Raw genomic sequence first — 21,953 nt, 5'->3', positions numbered from 1 at the left:
AGAGTGTGCTGATTTTTGTTGTTTTTTTTTTGTGCTTCTTACTTGTTTCCCACCCCTGTTTTATATACAAAGAGTTTGAATCTCAGCCATAAGGCAAAATGTAAGTGTAATCATGGAGCCACAACTGGCAATTCTATATTTATGTTAACAGTAGCATATTGAAAATCATGATTAATGCTTAATTACCCTTTTGTCCTGTTCATATGAAGAAGCTTCTGTATTGGGTAAAAGATGAGTAATAGTTGCTATCAGGATCTGTGGACAATAAATAAGCAGTTTTCGTTAAAAGTTACAATTCCTTTCAACTTAAATATACCAGGCAAATGTGATACAATACTATACCCATGGTTAAATTCGTCTACAATTATGTTCAACTGTAGAATTCAGTTGGATGATTGTTTGCACATCTGAAGTTTTATTGAACTTCAAAAAAAGACACTACTCAATTAATTATTCAAGTTAAGTTACATGTGTCTTAGGCAGGGCACAGAGGAAGTCACAAAGGCCTTCCTCCACCTATCTAGTTCATCCACGCTAGCTGCATTCTTAGACTAAAAGCTCATTGTACTTTTAATATCTCTAAAAACAATCACTTCAATTTCAATTATACGATTTCCTAAAAGCGCCATAAAATCCCCAGACATCTGCAAATTGTTTAAAATATTTTGTAATTACTTACTTGAATAATTTTTAAAGGTGAATCAGATTGGTATGTTTGAAGCCTATATACATAATGAATCAGCATATTAAGCATATTGCAGGCAACATGTGCAACTGCTTTATTTGGAAACTGTAAAAAAACAGAAATAAATCGTAATAATTGTGCACGATTTCAAGCTATGACATGCTGAATATGATGGACAAGAATCATTAATAGTATTACAGATTTAAAAAGAGATTAGGAAGAGCTGTGGAATGAGTCCATTGCTTTATAACTTACTGCTCTTCAATTTAACATGAATTACTTTATCATCAGACACATAAATGGAGTCACATAATTTCATAGGCAAAGGAGAAAAGATGGGCTGCACATCAAGGGGAAAACCCCTAAGCTTTATGTTCAGATTGGCTATCAGTGTATGTACCATGAAACCAGAAGGAAAGAACACACTTTCTGTTATCCTTATCAGTAATAATACAATTAACAGTTGATGAGAAAGAATCAAATTCCCTAGGGCTATGTCTAGACTGCAAGCCTCTTTCGAAAGTATCTTTCGAAAGAGCGCGTCTAGACTACAATACGTGGATCGGAAAATCGATCCACTTTTTCGAAAAAGAGCGTCCTGACTGCTGGACGCTCTTTCGAAATTAAAAGCCACCCGGAACCGCTTCTGCCAGGGCATGGGGGCAGCATTTCCTTCCGGGTGCTGCTGCCTGCCTGCCCTTTGCAGAGACGCGGTGTGGTTAAAGGGACACTCCTGAACACCCGTTGCTCTGCTTCTGCAGCTGCCTTTGCTGTCCCTCTAGGAGGTAAGCAAGGCATTGCAGTGCTGGTTTGGAGTGCTCAGCTTCCTGGGACACCCCAGCAGCTTTTTTCTGTGGAGGTTTTTCTGTTTGAGACCCATTTTTTTGGCATGGAGCCAGAGCTGCCCCTGGGCAGGCGATGGCCCCACGCCATCATACTGCAAGTGTTGCTGCATCTGCATGACACAGTCATGAGGCTCCTTCCCCATCTGGACCCAGACCAGAGGTGCGAAGGGATCGTCTGTCAAGCAGCCACACTGCCCTTGCCTCCAAACTTCTTTGTGGAGAGGCGTGTTTGGAGGCTTGACACCAGCTCTGACTGGTGGGACCGGCTCGTGATGGAGCTCTGGGATGACCAAGAGTGGCTACGCAACTTCCGGATGCGAAAGACCACTTTCCAGAAGCTGTGTACCTGGCTCGCCCCTGATCTGCAACGGCAAGACACCCACCTGCGGCCCGCTATCCCCCTGGAAAAGAGGGTCGCCATTGCCCTCTGGAAGCTGGCAACCCCCGACAGCTACCGCTCCGTGGGACACCAATTTGGAGTGGGCAGGTCTACTGTTGGATCCATCCTGATGGAGGTAAGTCATTGTCTGGGGACAGTCACAGTTTGGGGTGGGGGGAAGGGAGACTGTCAGGAAGGGCAAAGTGGAGTGGGAGTGGGAGGGAGCTCCTCCACTCACCCTGAATTGTTGGGGGGGGGGGTTCTGAGGAGGGGATTCCCGGGGTGTTTGAGAGGGAAGGTGGGTGGTGGGTTCTCCTCCTAAGAGATAAGGCACCCCTTCTAACATTTTGTTGTCTGTCTCGTTCTGCAGGTGGTGAAGGCCATCAATTCGGAGCTGCTCAACAGGCTCATCTGTCTACCAGATCTGGACAGCGTCATGGCCGACTTTGCTGCCCTTGGCTTCCCGAATTGTGGAGGAGCGCTCGATGGGACACACATTCCAATCTGTGCACCGCCCCATTAAGCAGCCCAATTCATTAACAGAAAGGGCTACTTTTCTATGGTCCTCCAGGCCCTGGTCGACCATCGAGGCCAGTTTTCTGACATTTGTGTTGGGTGGTCAGGGCGGGCACATGATGCCCGCATCTTCAGGAACTCGTACCTCTACCGGAGGCTTCAGGCCTGAACATTTTTCCCGCATCACGACTTTGCAGTTGGGGATGTGCACATGCCGGTGTGCATAGTGGCTGATGCAGCCTACCCCCTGATGCCGTGGCTGATGAAGCCCTACACCGGCCACCTGGATGCGAGCAAGGAGCAGTTTAATGCTCACCTTAACTGGGCTCGCAACCAGGTGGAATGTGCGTTCGGACGTTTAAAAGGCAGATTCCGGTGCTTGCTCACACGCCTAGACATGGGGGAGAGCAACATCCCTGAGGTGGTGGCTGCGTGTTGCGTTCTCCATAACCTGGTGGAGAGGAAAGGGGAGGCCTTCCTACCAGGGTGGGGTAGAGGTGCTGATGGCCAGGAGAGGCACTTTGCCCAGCCCCGGACAGCTGCCATCCGCCAGGCTCACCGGTCTGCTGTTTGCATACGGGAGGCCCTCCAGGAGCAATTCTCAAGTGGAGGCCACTGACTCTACTGAGGGGCTTCTGCCTGGGGACTGGGCCCTGGCCCAAAAGAAGCTTCCCTCCACAACCCATCTCCTGACCCTGTTTGGAGAAATCATTAACACCAGGGTTTGTCTCAAAATAATAAGTTCTGTTTTATTTTTTTAAATATCACTCAAAAAATAGTATAACTGTTGCAAACATAAAAAAGCTTTTGTTCATTTTTGATGTAGAAAAAACTATGTACAATAAACAATTTGTTGAACACTTTCTTTGTCATTTAACTGGGGTGATGGGGGTGCTTGAAACCTGGAGGGGGGAAGGGAATCAGGTTGCACGGTGCTTGCCTGATCGCAGTCTCCTGCCTGGGCCTCGTGTTCGGGGTCCATCATGGCCACGGGATCGGATGGTGCACCTGTCGGTTGGCTGGATAGGGTGCTCTTGGGACGGGGAGGCCTGGGGGAGAGGAGGGCCAGGGGGAGAGAGGGGCTGGGGAACTGGGGGGGCTGGGGGAGAGGGAGGTCCAAGGGGGGAAAGGGATGCTGTTGTGGAAGGGGGGTTTGGTGGGGCGGGGTCATGGGGTGCTGGAGGAGCAGGACCAGGCACAGGAGCAGGCAAGCCGCAGACCTCCCTGAGAGTGGCAGTCAGGGACGTGCGCTGCTGGACCAGCTCCTCCATCAGCTGGTCACGCCACCGATCCTCTGCCTCCGCCCTCTCTCACAGGATGGAGTTGAGCTCCTGCACGGCCTCCACATGCTGCCTCAGGATGTCCGCATACACACGCCTGTGTCTGCAGCTCCCATGTCCCCGAGATGGAGATGGAGGTGGGGCTGGGGTGCTGCGGCCCTCTTGCACGGCTGGTCCGGCTGTGGAGGAAAAGAAGAAGACACAATCAGTCCTAAAAAACTGGACTCTGTAGCACTTACAATACTAACAGGATGGTTTATTAGGGGATGAGCTTTCGTGGGCCAGACCCACTTCCTCAGATCAGAGTAACACGGCTACATTTCTATCACAATCAGTCATGTGTGCAACAGCTGTCCAAAAAGCATGCCCTCTCCTCTTGAGACAGGGGAATCAGACATTCTGAAGGTAACACTGTGTGTGACCTGGGCATCAGCCTGAGCATGACAGGTTTCCCTAGTGCATCACCCACTGTGCACCCACCTACCTCCTCCCCCCCCCCCCCCCCCGGGTGTTATACAACCTCACTGCACTCACCTGCTGCTTCCTCTCCTGCGCCAGATGACACCTGGGAGGCCTCTGGGGTCTGGGTGACTGGCTCCAGGGTGAGGGTCGCCATCTCCTCACTGTCCTCCCCTGGCACCATGTCCCCGTCTCCTGAGTGCTCTGGGTCCTGCTCTGGCGTGTCCACCACAGGGTCTGCCAAGCCTGACTGGACGAAACGCCGTGGTGTGCGTGTTTCACCACCACCACCCAGGATCTGGTCCAGCTCACTGTAGTAAGGGCAGTAGTAGGGGGCTGCACCAGAATGGGAGCTCTCCTCCCTGGCCTTGACATATCCTTGGCGCAGCTCTTTAACTTTGGAGCGCACCTGGTCCTGGGTGCGGGGGTAGTGTCACTTCTGGGCCAGGGCCTCTGCCATGCGGCCATAAATGTCCGCATTTCGCCGCCCGCTTTTGAGGGCTTGTAAGGCCGCCTCCTCTCCCCAGAGCTCCAGAAGGGTCTTGATCTCTGGCCCAGACCATGATGGTGCCCGGCATTTGGAGCCCCTGGCTGGGTCCCCAGAAGGCTCTCTGGAAGGGCCAGGAGGGTCTTGGGGCTGGGACATGCTGCACCTAAGTAGCCGTGTGCTCTAGCTCCTTTGCTGCAACAAGTGGCTGTGAGGGTGCCTGTCCCTTTAAGAAATGGCTGCAGACAGGAACCAGAGACATGCAACCAATGCCCCAGATTGTCCACCAGGGCTTCTTCCTGGTGGCCAGTATTTTCGAAAAAATGGCCTCCCCACGTCCACACTCACTTATTTTCGACGGATCTCCGTCGAAAAAGGCGTTCTTCCTCGTGCAATGAGGTTTACCGCTGTCAAAAGAAAAGCCGCGTTCTTTCGATTTAATTTTGAAAGAACGCGGCTGCAGTCTAGACGCAGGTGAAGTTTTTTCGAAAAAAGGCTACTTTCTTCGAAAAAACCCCTGAGTCTGGACACAGCCTAGATGAGAACTAAAACAGAGATTCTGTCAATACCAAAAGATGCAGTGAGCAAGAAAATTATGGAAGTAAATTAGTAATTGAAAAGTGAAAAGATTCAAATTTACAGAACCTTCATTTTCCTTCTGTTGGAGAGGTAGCGGCATGGATTTAGCAAACTCTCTCAAAAGGTGGGAAGCCAGTCTTTAGAGTATCACAACAGCAGAGCTTATAAGGAAAGCTTTAAACGGGTAAGAAAAGATAAAAGGTTCAGGAAGTGGGGGGTGATAGAGACAGGACCTAAAGTAGCAAATGGACAGAGTGGAGAAAGCCAAATGGTGCTGAGCAGGCAAAGTTTCAAAAGAAACTTTAGGATACTGAGAGATGAGAGAGAAGGAAGTAATATGTAATATGGGGTATTGAGAGGCAGAGAAAAAATACATTTTTATAAAAAAAACCTAGTGACTATAAAGAAAATGTACAATATAATGAATAAATAAGAACATACAGGTGATATTGCATATCAAAGTTTATGCATATTCTGTGAAACGGGTAGAAGTTGGAGATAGTTATTGTAGACTGTCATAGGGCAAAAACTCACCTCCAAGGCGCCTCCTGCTGGCCACTCTGGGAATTAGCTCTTCAGCCTTGGAGCACCCCCTTTCAGCTGGTGTCAAGCCTGCTAGTGCTGTCCTAGATCAGTACCCCTGCACTCCAGGGTCCTCCTCTCTCAGGATACCCTCAATCCCTCTATATCTGCCTTGCTTCAGTGACCCACTGCCAGTCACCACCAACTCCCATACCTGAGGGGAAAACTGCAGTCTGAAATGGCCACTTATCATTGGCAAGTCTGTTTCAGGAAGTCTCCACCTTCCCTAGCAGCCAGGTTCCTCCTGCTTCTCAACTAGAGCAAGAGCATGTCCATCTCTGCCCCTCCAACAGCCCTATTTATACAGGCCCAGCTGAGCCCTAACTGGCTGTCTCTGCCTCAGCTACTGGCTTCCCAGCTCCAGGGCTGGGTTTTAAACCTGAAGGGGCCAGTGCGGGGCAGATGCCCTATCACAGACATTTAACAATTTTTTTTTTTTAAGATTAAATAAAACCACTCAAATTCCTTGAAGTAACATTCTGTAAACCAGGGTGGGTAGATTCAGCCCAGCAAACATCTGGATCCAGGCCACTATGACCCTCTGGACCACTAATGTCCTGCAGCACAGCAGGGCACTTAGGCAGGCTGCCTCATGGGGCCCCACAGGTTGCCAAAGTGACCGGAGGCTGCTTAGAAGCATGTCTCTGTGTACATGTTCCTTGAGTAAAAGTGGTCAGTGGGTCTCTGCATGTTGCCTGGGTCTTTAGCACCAGTCTCATAGCATTCATTGGCCAGAAACTGACCAACAGGAGCTGCAGGAGTAGTGCCCGCAGGTGCATGCATTACATGGTGATCCACTTCCCTCACTCTGACCAAGGGGCATGCACAGATACACTTGCCCCAGCAGCTGGCCATTCTGAGTGATGTTTAGGGTTGCAGCCAGCAGGTAGAGGGAGAATTGCGGGGAGGGTACACAGGAGGGTGGGGTGACTGGCCGAGGGGAGCCACACGGGCAGAGGAGGCAGCACTCACAAGGCGAAGAGGAGGCCGCCGGGCTCAGCCTCACCAGCTGCAGTCGACCCACACTGCCCTCCAGAAAGCACCCCAGAAGGGGCCACGCCTCGGGGCTTCCCACGCAGAGTTCCCAGCACCCTGGGGCCAGGCGCAGGCTCCAAGCAGCTGGGTGCGGGGCTCCTAGCTTGGGACGGCCTCCACGGGGCTCCCTGCTCGGGGGATGGGACTCTGCCTCAGCTGAGCCCCAGTGCCTGCCAAGCCCCTGAACTCTGCACCAGTGAGCCAGCTGCTAGGAACAGCCACCATGGCCGCAGCCTGCTCCGCCAGGCTCAGCGTCACCAGCTGCGGCTGCCCTGCACCAGGGCCAGGTGCCACGCCCTGCCCTCCCAGCACTCTGGAGCCTGTAGCCAGACAGGAACCCCCCCTGTAACATCCATCTTTGCTTTCCTGGAACATACAGGGCACACAGAGCAGTAAAAGCCTTGGAGCAGGAGGCTCAGGATATGGCAGGCTGCTGTGACCGTGAATGGCTGTAAACAATGATATGCCAATTGCTGACCAAGAGGCTGCCGAGGAGTGCCCTTGACTCAAACCCATATTGATACGAACACACAGCCATCCGCGGGGGGAGGAATCTCTCGCCCAGTTAAAAAAAAAAAAAAAAAAAAAAATGTCTAGTACTCACAATTTAGTTCTCTCTCTTGCAAGGGTAAATTAAGTTGAAACTTGCTTGTAAGAACTGGCGCCACAAAACGGACCAGTACAATTTGGCATCTTAGATAAGAAAGAGGATACAGGCCCCCAGGGGTATAAAGATGGGTCCAGCAGTACATTTACTCTTGAGTGTCAATCTACCATCTATCTGCTGGTCAGGTTAGGTGTTTTGACCTCCCAAGGTTCCACAGGGACGCCCACCTCGTATTCGTCTTTCCTAGGAATTGAGGGACCGGCCATGGCTTGACCCGCTGGAGTAGAGAGGCACAGAAAGGGGTAAAAATTGTACCTGGATGTGGTCCTTTGTCTTAAGTGTACACATAGATTTAGAGCTCTTTAAAGATTAAGCTGTCACTTGGTACCATTATTTCTATTTTCTATCTTTATTTTCTTTGTAACCATTTTTAAGATTTATATTTGCTAGCAGTTAAGAAATAGAGCAATAGTCATTGTAACCATAAGATCTGTATTTGCTAGCAGTTAAGAAAGAGAGTAATAGCCATTGTTACCATATGCTTTTATAAGTCTTTTTAATAAACCTGTAACTGTTTAAGTTTTTAACCTGACTCCTTCAGTTGCTGTAACAGAACCAAGCACAATTTAAAAGAACTTCAGCTGGTCATAAGGGACAGGTATAGGAGGAGCTTGGACGTTTGGATCGTGTCACTCCCAGGTGACAGATCCGTTGGGGCATCTCTCACTCTTCCCTAGACTGCCCGCTGCGAAGGGATCCTGTATCCTAGCAGCTAAAATCTGAGGTGTAATAAGCTCTTCCTATAAACAAGGGCGTCTGTCAGCCTGTTGGCTGCCCTCTGCGACGGGACCCCAGTCCTAGCAGTAAAGTCACGGACGTTAAACCTTTTCTCAGCACATATACACACACACTGCCCTGACCGTCGGCTGACAGGGCTAGGCACAGGTTCTGAGCAGCCGGGCCCGGGGCTCCCAGCTTAGGGTGGCCTCCGCAGGGTGCCCCGCCGCCCTGCTCCTCCTGCAAGCCAGAATGCCATCCCTGGCAATGTGCTGCCCCAAGCACCTGCTTGTTTTGCTGGTGCGTAGAGCCGGCTCTGTTCAGCTCTAGTTTACCCCTAAATGTCTTCTAACATCCCAGGAAGCAGTGCAAGTGTTAGTAATGTTGCTAGACAATATTGACCTCCCATTGTCTGGCAACTTCTCTGGTTCGGCACTGATCAAGTCCTAACAGTGCTGGACTAGAAAGTTTCAACCTTTATTAAGACATCATACCAAATAAAAACAAAACAACCCTCAAAGTTTTACAGAAAGTTGATGGGAGAATCCTTTTAACTTGATTAAACAGCTCAATCTGCTGGAAGTAGCAGCTGATATTCGGGAGACAAGTATCCAATTAAACTTTGTTTGCAAGGATTATACGAATCTGCATTTGTCTCGTATATTTCTCTCCCTGTAAAAACAATGTCTATTCTCGGACAGTCTGGCACAAACAACAAATATTTCCTAAAACTCCAGACTAACAGCAGCTTTAGAATGCCACTGGTTTTACTCAAGGATACCTCACTGTTCCAAAAACAGACTTAAGGGTTTAGTTCTAATTTGGGACACACTTAACACATATACACTAGTGGGCAGTGGAATGATCTGAGTGCCCGTTAATTGTTCTACAGAAACATTTTAACATCTTTTTCTCTGTATAGTCTAAAGTCTAAACCATCGTGTGGATGGTTCTAGTTGATATTTACTGGTATCTTTGTTGATAACACATTATATGTGCTTTTACACACAGTGGAGCTCTGATCTTTACCGCTCTCGGTTATACCTCAGCTTTAGCTTAGTTGCCTCAGTGCTTTTTGTTTCTCCTTCTCCAGGTTGCCATTCCAGGGAACAGGACACAGCTCAGATATATTGTTGGTGTGAGAGAGCATTCCACCCCTTTTCTCAGAATGGTAAGAATCTTTTACCATTGATTGCTTTACTCTTCCTAATTGATAATTTTGTTCAATTAGCATATCCAGAATGATACAGATCAGCAGGGACTAATGACTTGACGCCTCTGTCTTGGAATTGCATCAAAGGTTTTCAGGTGAGGATGTACGGATTGTAAACCAAATCATTTTTAGCTGTAAATAGATGTCTCTTGAAATCCACACACAAGAAATTGTCATGTGATAAGGAACTGTTAGGCAAGCTTCCATTTAGGCTCCAGATTCAAATGTCTTCATTGTTTAAATATAATTAACAACTTTTTCAAGGAAATGCAGTTACTCTTTTCCATGTACTCTCATGACAGTGAGTTCATTTTGATACTGAGAAAATGAATTAACAAATGGGTAGTGAGTGGGACTACTATAGAGCTTTTATTGTAATAACCTTTTGCCTATATACAAAAAACTACTTTTAAGTATCTCTTAGCAATGGTAATCTTTTGTTATATATTTAATCAAAGTCACCCACACACCTAAGTGCAGATATGGCCTATCTTCCTTACATATCCCTCCCACCTATTGATTAAGGGGGAGACACTGTAATGCTGTAGCCTGGAAGGGAAACCTACACTAGAGTACTTTAGGATCAGTCAATTGTTTTAATAGTATTCATGTCTGGGTTTCTTTATTTTTTTAATAGCATTCCTGTGTGTATAGATTCCGTAACACTAATATTTTCTCTAACATAACTTGAAGTGACAAGGCATTGTATGCATGAGCTTACCATTCTAATTTACTTAAATTTTTACTTTTGCTTCATCCTCCACTCCTCACCTTGCCACACTTTGCAAAACAGAAGAGTGGTGAGTCGAGTTTTGTTCCATTCCCTTTGCTATACTTTTAAGACAGCTGTGTGAAGTTTCCTTTAGAATAAATGTGTGTGTGAGGATTCGGACACATTTTTAATAAACTTCAAATATTTATAGACTACAGTACAGTAGTATAACCAGTGCTCATTACCCTGTTTGGGATTCAAAAGATCTTACTTTGGTTAGCTTCTTCTAAATAATCTTGTTTATCTAGGTTGCCCTCTTCAATTTCTCCTTAAAAAATAATTTGAGGTGATGATAATAAAGATTAGAGTTTCTTGGATTTCTGAGGCTGCATTTTCTTCTAACGAGCACTTGAGTCTTTCCAAGTCCGTTAATAATTCTTGCATCTTTTTCTTGCAGGGCATATTAAATCCTTTCATCTTTTCCACTCTTAAGTTTTCTTACTTAATCTCTCATGTGCCTCATCCAAGCACTGGAATTTCTATTTTGCCATTACAGAGAGTTTGTTAGCAATGGAGCAAGTTCAACATCAGACAAGAATGGTTGATTGCACAACTAAAATTGTCTGGAATAAGAATAGAAGTGTTGGATGTAAATGTCACTAGTTGGAACTCTGGCTAAAAAAAAATGAGCACTTACCATTTTCTTTCATCCCAATTTAAGCTGTTCATTTATCTGCTGCGGCTCTCTCACTACCTCCTTGAGACAATGAGACAGCAGTTCTAACAACTGGTTTCTTCTTGGGCATAAGTCTATGGAACTTAGTTCAGGGAACTGCTTTGGTTAAGGCAGGGGAATGGAGAACCATTCTGGGCCCAGAAGCAAGAATTACTAGAGCACATCTTCTCTCAAATAATAGGGGATGCAGTTCCATGTAGTTACGGGGCCAATTCTGAACAGAACTCGGGGAAGCTACCCTAGTTGTAGGTCATTAGGCCTGTTCCATGACCCCTTGTTAGAATGTTATACCTCATGAACTTAAAAAAAAAGACAGGCTTAAAAATGAAAGTTAAGAGTTAGTGGTAAGGAAACAGTATTAAGATGGGGATTTCAGGGCAGCTGTAAATTTCTGAAGAGCAAAATATTCAAAACAGAAGAAATGAACCACATTGCAAAAGAAAAAAGTAGTGAAAAATAACCGTGGTTGTCACAGTGGCTTTCTGGAGACAACAGAAAAAGGAAATTATGGGACCAAAAAAAAAAAAAAAAAACAGTTCAACATTTCATGTGCATAACTAAAACAGCATAGGATTGGAGAAGAAAGCTGCATCGTAGTCCAGCTTCCTTCCCCTCGCAGATGCTGCATTTTGAATTTTTCATTGTCTTAGAATCATACAATACTAGAACTGGAAGGGAACTTGAGAGATCAAGTCCAGTCCCCTGCCCTCACGGAAGGACCAAGCACCATCTAGATCAGTGGTGCGCAACTCATGGGTCTTCCGGGCGGAAGGAGTCGCAGTGCCGGCTCGTTGCCTGACTTACTTGCAGCAGGGGGGGCGGCAGTGGAGCAGAGTGGTGCTTTGGTGTTTTAAATTAAAGAGGATTTTTTTTTTTGGCTCAATAAAAAAAATGTTCCAGGGTCTGGGGATCGCAAATTAAAAAAGGTTGAGTACCACTGATCGAGATCATCCCTGATAGATGTGTAACCTGCTCTTAACTATCTCTAGTGATAGAGATTCCACAACTTTCTTAGGTAATTTATTCTAATCTTTAACCACCCTAACAGTTAGGAAGTTTTTCCTAATGTCCAACCTAAACCTCCCCTGCTGCAGTTGAAGCCCATTATTTTTTGTCCTATCATCAGAGGTCAAGGAGAACAATTTTTCTCCCTTCTGCTTGTAACACTCTTTTCGACATTTGAAAGCAGCTATTGTGTCCCCTCTAATTCTTCTCTTTTCTAAGCTAAACAAATGCAGTTCTTTCAGTCTTCCCTCACAGGTCATGTTTTCTAGACTTTTAATCATTTTTGTTGCTCTCTCTGGACCTACTCCAATTTCTCCACATCTATCTTGAAATGTGGTGCCCAGAACCAGCCAGACACAATAATCCAACTGAGGTTTAACCAGCACAGAGTAGAGCAGAAGAATCATTTCAATGTGACTGGGAAAATCGGGTGAAATTACACACTTCAATGAGCACAAGGAAAGGTACTGACTGCAAACTTTCAATTAAATTTTCTTTTTTATTTGCATCAGAAACAGGACATCTTGTGGAGAGGACTCTTATGAGCCAGAGGGATACAAATGAGCAGATATAAGCAGTTCTCCACTGCCTCTTCTTCTCTCAAAATATTTAATTTTGCACTTTGTTTGTTAGTGGCTATAGATTCTGCCACTTTTTTTGCATTTGACTGAAAGAAAGCAGACATTTGTAAAAGAGATTTAAATCTGCAGGAGGATCTTCAGGGATTAAGACTAAAACAGAACTATTTTTTATTCCTGAGGAAATGACCTCTTCTGATCTGCTAAAGAATAATGTGGAAAGTGGTTAAAGAGAGTACAATAAACAGGGGACAGATTCTCTATTTATGTGTTTGGGTGACCTCCACATTACCTTGACAAACATGAAAATCTAAAAAATTGGACAAATGGATTACAGAATTTGAAATCAAATCCAGACTGCTGGAAGTAACTTTAAAAACATGTATGGCAACCCATCAAGAAACATATTAACACTATGTGAGATGGAAACTGTTGGGACATCCTGAATGTCCAAATTATTGAATTTAAGAATTATTCCTGACCTCTACGGGCAACTGACAAGCTATGAGGCATGAGATTTTATTAAATTCACTGCCTTAATGCAGAGTTGCAGGTGCTAAAAGCATGCAAGCAATCCTATTTTCCCCACTACCCATGAAAAAAGGGGATAAACAGGGATGTTTAGACAGATTTTAAGGCTCGAAGGAAGCATCATGATCACCCAGCTCAACCCCCCCCCCCCCCCCCACATTATAGGCCATACAATTTATCCAAGAATTAAAGCATATCTTATTTTCTTTAAAAATCTAATCTTCTCTTCAAGACTCCGAGCCATGGAGAGTCCACTACCAGCCAAGTAAGATGTTCCAATGTCCAAGTTCCTTCACAGCCAGAAATAGAATCTTATTTCAGAGCCAAATTTGTCTAGCTTCAATTTCCAACCATTGGATCTTGTTGTACCTTTGTCAGACAGACTGAAAAGGCCTCTCACTCTTGAGTATCTTTTCCCATGTGTAAGCACTTACAATGACTATGTCATCTCTTAATCTTCTCCTTGATAAACTAAAAATAGACAGAATCCTTAAGCCTCACACTGCATGACTTGTTTTCAAATACCTGGATAATGTTTGTGGTCCTCCTTTGACCTTTCATATGTATTTCCATATCCTCTTGAAGAGTGGACATCAGAACAGGACACAATGTATTATTTTGTGTGGTGTTCCCTTTTTTAAACATGCCAGCAACATTAGCTCTTTTTGCTACAGCATTGCACTGAGCACTCACACTGACTATCTATGATGATGGCTAAGTTCTAAGTCACTGCTTTCCAAAACCATCTTCCATCCTTTAGGTATGACCTACATTTTTTTATTCCCACATGTATTAGTTTGATTGTGTTAATATGTATTTTCTTGGGCTACGTCTATATTGGCATCCCTTTCCGGAAAAGGGATGCTAATGAGACGAGTCAGAATTGCAAATCCGCGGGGGATTTAAATATCCTTTTCAAGTAGGAATAAGAAATCCTCTGGAAAAGGGCTTATTTTCCGGAGAATCGCGTCTAGACTGGCACTTTTCTCTGGCTTATCCCCAAGCCGGAAAAAAAGTGGCAGCCATATAAATGCAAATGCCGCGAGGGATATTTAAATCCCCCGCGGATTTGCAATTCCGAACTGTCTAACCTGTATCCCTTTTCCGGAAAAGGAGTGCAGTGTAGACACAGCCTTGGTGTTTCCATCTAACCATGCAATATAGACTACTTTATAACAAATTATATTATTTACTGCACCATCAAAGATTTTACATCACCGTGTCACTTTGACTGATGTATATATTAATAAACTTTTGTCTCAGAGGGTAGTATTAATATACACCATACCATCTGTAACAGCCTAAATTGATGTAAGAGGTGATAAGTCAATGAGATGTTGCTCAAACTATGTAATACTTGTTCTCATTTTCTCTTCAAATAAGCTTAGGTCTTTCATGTGTGGCTGATATTCTATTGCCAGATTTTCTTTGATCGGATTGAGTCAGTCTCCGGATAGCTCCATCAAAGTCCAGCCACGCCTTCAATATGCATTTTCCTAAAGTTACTTTCTGGGCTGTATTCTCTCTCATGTGTCTTGTACTCACAGAAGGTTTCAGCTGCAGTTTCCAAAACAGCACTAAATAAACTAAGTATTTAGCCCTTACCTACATGTCACACTCAACAATGGTTCAGCTGAATCCATTTCTGATAAAGTGGTGTTAGCAACAGGTATTTCTGGAAGACTTTAAAATCACTGGAAGCCCAAGATATTTTTGAGTTGTACACAACATCTAGCTGCAGTGGTACAGATGGCCAATTAGCATCCTTCATGCTGAGACTTTCAGCGTGGTTAAAAGAGACACACAGCAGTGTCTTCACAGTCAAACTGCTGGATGTACTTGGACATAGCTTCTTGGCTGGAGTTCTGAATGTGTTGCTACATCTGAGTTATAAGCATGTAATTTGCTTTTGTCAGGTACCATTCCTGTTCAATGGTATACACACTGTACTTATCAATACATTAGACTAGGAATATAGCTTCCTGTATCTTTAGCCATTTATTCCTCTCCCAATAAGAAAATAATCCTCTCTGGGAGTCCCAATTCTTGATTATGTGGAAGCCAAGACATTTATTTATGTACCAGTCTACATCTGGCTTGTTTCTCCATGACTCAAAACCGTATTTATGAACTTTTCATTTAGACAGTACATTTGTAGGTATTTTACCCTAGTGTTCAAGGTGAGAGAAAACATAGCATGTTCCAAAGTTTTTACCAACTTGAACCAGTGAAGAACAGAAATGTGGCATAGCCACTTATGTTTTCATTCAAGCACTAACTTGTCCAAACTATGTGCAGTTACGACAAGATACTGGTTTACAATAATTGTTAGTAAAAAGAAAGAATAGAAGAACAAAGGGGAAATAAATTACAGTAAACTTCCGATAATCCGGCACCTTTGGGACCCAGGGGGTGCCAGATTATTGGCTATGCCAGAGTACGGGAAAGGGGGACTATGAGGGGTCTGGGGGGGGAAGGGGGTCGGCAGGGAACTGCGCATTGTGAGCAGCTCTCCAGCTGCTCTGACCCCGGCTTCCTCAAGTCCGCCGCTGGTCAGTTTCAGCAGTGGCGGACTTGGGGAAGTGGGGACAGAGCAGCTGGGGTGCTGCGGGACCAGTCCAGCAACATTCCAGCTGCTCTGCCCCCGGCTTCCTCAGGTCCACCGCTGCTGAAACTGACCAGCGGCGGACTTGGGAAAGCCAGGGGCAGAGCAGCTGGGGTGCTGCTGGGTTGGTCCCGCAGTGCCGCTCAGGTGAGGGGCGGTGCTGCGGGACCAACCCGGCAGCACCCGAGCTGCTCTGCCCTGGGCTTCCCCAAGTCCGCCGCTGCTGAAACTGACCAGTGGCGGACTTGGGGAAGCCAGGGGCAGAGCAGCTCCTGGGTGGCCAGAGCACTTCCGGGTTCCAGTTGATGTCCGACTATCGGGAGTGCCGGACAACTGGATGCCGAACAACTGGAGTTTTACTGTATTTTGGAAGATTAATATATTGCACAACTTCGATAAATCAGGTAGATGTTAAAATCAGACATTTCTTTAATATCAAATTTACAGAGAAATTGGGCCAAACTTGTCAAATGTACAAGTTATGGTAAACTGGAGAGGCAATCAGATCACTGAGAAGTTGCCACACCTAAAACATGATATGGCAAAACAGGCAACAGCAATAGGCTGCTTATTACTAAAAGAACCTGTTGGAAACAGCAAGGTATTTATTCAACTCCACTTGTCAAGGCTTAATCTCCAAAAGTGCACCACATTCTGTTTATCACAGCCAAAAGACTAGCTGTGGACAGTTTAAGTGAAAATAAGGAAAATTAAGAAATGTTTTAAAAACAAGACCTACTAGGAAAGGTCAAGAAAACAGAGTATGCTGTTGAGACATGCCAGTCTGCAAAACCTTTAGGTAGTAAGAGGCTAAGAATCGGGAAGGAACCAGGTATTTTGATTATTCAAAAAACTATAGAATAGTAAGAAGTGTTTTAAATTGGGAAATATAGATTATATATTTGACTGGAGGGAGGGAGGGGAAGAAAGAAGACTGGCTGAAGAACGAACTTGGCAATGAGGAAGCTGTGGAATACCATTACTATGGAAACTTATGGTAGTTTCAGAATAATGAAAGGAAAGGATAAGATGACTCCACTAGGAATCTCCTCCATCAAGCAGTAAGGTGTTGATACTGGTCCGCAATTGCTACTAACCATATTTGAATATATGGCTTTTCAAAACATTTGTGTATAGCAGGGGTCTCCAAACTACGGCCCGGGGGCCGGATGCGGCCCGCGAGGCCCTCTCATCCGGCCCGTGGAGACCTTTTTGGATTCAAAGGCAGAAGAAGTGAGATTGTTTCAAAACCCATTTGAAGCAGATGTGGCCAGTTGCCCAGATGAACTGCAGCTGGAAGTCATTGAGTTGCAAGCAAATGACCTCCTTAGGGACAAGTTCAAAACAGGACTGGTGGGTTTTTACCAGTTTTTGCCCAAGGAAGACTTTCCTAATGTCAAAACTTTTGCATCAAGGTACCTTTCAATCTTTGGAACAACATACCTGTGTGAACAAACATTTTCAAGAATGAAATACGTGAAGAACAATTTGAGAACAAACTTGTCCGATGATAATCTCAGGTCACTGTTGATGTTAGGGACAACAAATCTAAAGCCAGAAATGTCTGCTATTTTGGCATCCAGGAAACAATTTCACCATTCACACTAATACAGGTGTTCATGTGTAGTGTATGAATGTGTTATTAAATAATAACTGAATAAAATAATATTAAATACATAATTAAAAACAACATCCATGTTTTGATTGTTTTTTATTTGGACCTCAAGTGTGTAGTCGGCCCCCGAACTGCTGTTTGATAGTTAATGCGGCCCTCGGGCTGAAAAGTTTGGAGACCCCTGGTGTATAGCATCTATGTCTAAGTAAGGTACACATGAGTGAACAAATTCCAAAATAGCAATCATATTGACAATAATCCTTCACTCCACCGGGCTATCTAGAACACATGAAAATCTAGAATGTTTATAATAAAGTAACAGTCACACAACCTAAAATTGTATAAAAAGTCTAAAGTTTATAAAACTACTCAGATCATATTAAAGGGAAAGTGAAAAGCTTTGTGAAGAACTTTAACATTCCTCATTAACAAAATACATTTAATAAAATCTTTAAAATATATTTGTAAGTAAGAACGACAGTAGTAAAATCAATTTTTCCTTTACTTTTTATGCCAGAGTTATATTATTCCTTTCCTGTGGGCAATTTCATCATGAACAACCATAACAATGCATAGTTGTGGCCTGTGTTCGATTCAGATTACAGACTGAGCTACACAGTCCCAATGTGAGTGCTAAGAGGCTCCTTGCCCCAGAAAGGCCTCAGACCTTTAGGAGCTCTCAAATACATAAGTGGCACATCCTCTTGCACATCTGGCCATACCTGCTGATTAGTGAACAGTAGGGACTAAGCTATTGTTCTGCCTCCTCTACTCTATTTAGGAAGGCTTGCACTATGAGGAAGAAGTGCCTAAGGATCAGGCTGCACAGACTATAAATGTGACTGGCACTTGTGCAGGTGTGTAAGGAAGGGATAGTACCTTGTGTTCTCCCCTTCAGCACACAACCTGGCCTTTGGATCTTAAGCAATGACTTGCTTTGTCAGGTAATACAAATGTTAATTTTACCTTTTAAATTAATTAATTCTTCTACTGCAGAGTGAACACAGGACTGGAGGCCAAGGACTTGTGTGTAATCCTGCATTTGATACCAAATCACTTAGCTGCCTATGATAAGTCACTTGACTTGTATCTCAGTCTCATCTGTAAAATGACACTTGCGAAATTCAGAGTTGTGAAGATTACCTAGTTCATTTGTACACTGGACTTTGAAGATGTAAGTAATTTTTAAGTTAAGTTGTAGCACATTGCAGCATGCTTAGTCTTACCTTCAAAGACACACAAATCACATTCAGTGCTTCCTTGATCTGAGGATGATGTGATTCATGAACCAGTTCCTCACAGATCCAAATGCCAAGGCTACAAAGAGCAACACATCTGCAAAACAACATTAGATTTCAAAAACAGATATAATGAATTGTTACTTACCCTGCATTAACTGTACTTTTTTTAAGATACTGCTGTAGCTGTGCAGCATCTAGACTGTCAAGTTAAAAGAAGAACTCAAAATTCCAAGAGTGTTCAACTACCAGCAATAAAAACTTATGATAGTTCTGATTTCTGGACTGTCTTCTTAAGATATAATATGTACATAGCTACCATTTCCTAAACAAGCTAAACATAAAAACATTAATTTATTATGTGCTATACAGCATTTTTAACTTTTATAAGAATCCCCAATTCCCCATCCCAGAAGCTAGAACAGGGTAAAAGATGGGAGTTTCCCACTAAGCAGGTAAGAGCAGGAGAAAAAGGAAGAAGCCCTGCAACTGTGCAGGTACTTTGCAGAATGAACTTTTCATCTTCAATTAGCACACATAAATAAGGCTACCTTCTAAAGGTTAAAAAAAAGTCAAGCAACAGACCAAAAAAATCAAACACAGATCAATAAAATGTCATAATTTTAAGACAACTTATTTATTGATATTTATTATTTGTATTATTGTAGCACCTAGGAGTTTCTGTCATGGACCAGGATCCCTTTTTACAGAATAAAACGGCAACCTTGTATGTTTCATTTCCTTTTTTGAGTCTTGCTCATGGATGTTTTAACACTTTAGATTTGCTATGAAGAGGAGATGGTGAATCTTACTGGAAGATGTCTACATTGATTTTCTTTAGCACATGAGGATGAGCAGAGCAAGCTGATGTGATATACAAGTAGGAAAGGAGTTTAGAAGGGTGGACTTTATGGTGAGAGAAAGTTAAGGAACTGATTACAGTCAGTGTTGAGGAAGAAGAGGACCAATGGCAGTGAAGAGGAGAAGATGGTGGTCAGAGAAAGAATTGAACAACAGATAGGTCAAAGAGGGAATACTGCCGAGTGAAAATAAAATCAAAGGAGTGGCCATTTTCACATGTGCAAGACAAAATGCAGACAAAAAGACTAAACTTGCAGAGGAAGGAGAGGAGTTGGGAGAAGAAATGATTGAATGGGAAGTTAACATGAAAACTTGGCACTGCAAAGCTGGTGTGGGAAACTGAAAGAATGAAGAGATGGTACAGAGAGCCAAAATCAGTAAGGTGAGAAGAGACTAAGATGAGGAGAGAAGGGGTGGTGACTCACAGCTACATGCAGGAAAGCAAAAGAGTACAGTATGAAAAATAGAAGGTCAAAGGCAGGAAGGGGACTGGATCGCATATGCCCCCTTCACCCTCCCAGTGACTTAAGTTACACTGAAATAAGTGCTGTACGCACAGCACTATGTTGGTGGGAGAGTCTCTCCCACTGACGTAACTTCTGCTCTTCACAGAGGTGGTTTTAGTATACCAACGGACAGGAGCGCTCTCTCCTGTTGGCAAAGAGCTCCTTCACCTGAGGCGCTATGCTGCTGTAGCACTGTACATGTAGACATGCCTTTAGTTATTTGATATCAAAGGAGATATGGGAGTATATTTACATAATTGCTATAGGTTTTCAGGCTCTGTTGCTCCAGGGTCTGAGGAGCAACGTATTGATCTTTCAATAAAGAACATTGTTAAGCGTACCTCCCTAGCTTTTTGTGTTTGAGAACTTATAAATTGAGTCCCTATCAAGAATATGCTCTTCTCCCAAATGCATTAGGCATCTAATCTGCTTATCCCTGAGGGCATTATTGACATGGAGGGCAATTCTTAAACCCTAGAGACTTCTGCTCTGCTAAATCAGAGGCAGGATAAACTGAGGCAGGGGTGACTGGTGAGAGAAGACACAGAGGACCAAAGGCTATGTGACCCACCCCGCAGCCTGAGGAAGAGCTGGGACAACCCTCCTCTGCCTCAGGTCCTGTCCCCGCTTCCCCTTGCTCTGCCCTCTCTCTGCCTCTTCCCTATCCTTGCTTGCCCTGCCTCATCCCCAACCAAGGCTGCCTGGGAAACTAGTTGGATCAGGGTTCCGGCACCAGCATTCCCATTGCACTCACTAGCAGTGGTGGGGGGAGTGGGCACACGGCCCCAGCTTGCCTTGTTCCCCTGGTCACGTCACTTCACTTTCCACCAGTTCGTGCTGGGGATAGTCCCACCTCTCTCCTAAAGCGGTATGCTGGGAAAGCAGAGTGATCTGGGGTCACCTTGCTCCACTTTCCCCACTGCTGCTGGTGAGCATGAGGAGGAGAGGGTCAGACCTCTGTTACTACTGCCAGCCCCTCTTCCTCTGGCTGCTCGGCAGACCCTTGCCTCTCCTGCCACAGGCCTGTGGGGGGGACATGTAAACCCTTTTACCCTCCCATCCTCTCCTGGACTAAGGAATGAATTAAAAAAGCAACACTGCACTAAACCAGCAAACTACTAACAACCACTACCCACAGGTATTTATAAACAATTAGGCAGATATCCAGTGAGCAAGAGCTCAAATGCTGCAAAGGTCAGTGAGAGCTTGGATATTGCAACGTTCTAACTCAAAGCTACAGGGTGTGAGAAAGAACTAAGAAGCAGAGGCATAAGGGTTCACGATGCAGAAAGAGCCCTCAACAGATACTTCTGGCGAAAGTATACGAGTATCATCAGTGGACTACATGGACAAGCACTAAAAGGAGAATTGTCTTTAAAAAAAAAGTCTCTAACAACACAGCAGCCTTTCATCACTTAAGATATGACCTACCGTGCAGGACCAGACGGCTCCTCTCTTGCAGAATTTAATACAGTTTTGATTGTGATTTCCTAAAATGAAAGTGTTCAAATTCAGTTGCCAGAAACTTCTCCACAAAGTCTTTACAAAAATATAAGGGTTTTGTAGTATAGTATAATATAGTATAAACAGGCATATTATTTTGTTGTGTCTCAGGTGAACGGGAGGGATGTTAGTGACTAGTCAATTATCCGATAAGCCGGAGGTGGTGGTGGTGGGGAGGCCTGGCTTAAAAGCCGGAACCCCTGAACCGTCTCCGTAGGAGGGACTTGGCACAAGACACTGTGCCTCTCTGCCTTTTAAATTTATTAAGAGTTGCCACCCTCTTAATACATTTAAAAGGCTGGTGCACTGCAGCGGAGACCCGATGTGAGCCAGGAATCAGCTGTCCCGGCTTGCACAGGGATCCTCCTGTTTCGCTTCTGTTTTTTAAATGTATTAGAGCCTGCTGGCTCTGAATACATTTAAAAGGCAGAGCCGTAGCAGGATTAGCTCCTGGGGCTGGGAGCTAACCCTGCTGCAGCTCTGCCCCCGCTTATTGACTAATTCAGTAGTCAATTAATTTATTAAACTAAATTTAAAATCCCGTGAACGGCTCTAAGTAAATAGACTTTCTACTCATCTACCATCCCTGTCACTTAATTTTAAATTGTTTTGTTCTTAG

General features: G+C 44.5%; 1 protein-coding gene across 6 annotated transcripts in view; it reads right to left on the bottom strand.

The window, feature by feature from the left end:
* The window catches only part of RALGAPA1 (Ral GTPase activating protein catalytic subunit alpha 1), a 230,850-nt gene that overhangs the window by 86,838 nt on the left and 122,059 nt on the right, over positions 1–21,953 (bottom strand). For all 6 annotated transcript variants that reach the window (XM_014570781.3, XM_014570783.3, XM_014570782.3 and 3 more), the window contains 4 exons: positions 21,263–21,321; positions 18,453–18,561; positions 680–790; positions 187–255 (listed from right to left, as the gene is read on the bottom strand). In XM_014570781.3, coding sequence (XP_014426267.2) covers positions 187–255; positions 680–790; positions 18,453–18,561; positions 21,263–21,321 — 348 coding nt within the window. The remainder of the gene's footprint in view (positions 1–186; positions 256–679; positions 791–18,452; positions 18,562–21,262; positions 21,322–21,953) is intronic.

Source organism: Pelodiscus sinensis, chromosome 4 (genome assembly GCF_049634645.1).
Source record: "Pelodiscus sinensis isolate JC-2024 chromosome 4, ASM4963464v1, whole genome shotgun sequence".
NCBI classification, from domain to species: Eukaryota; Metazoa; Chordata; order Testudines; family Trionychidae; genus Pelodiscus; species Pelodiscus sinensis.
This window is presented reverse-complemented; position numbering and strand designations above follow the sequence as displayed.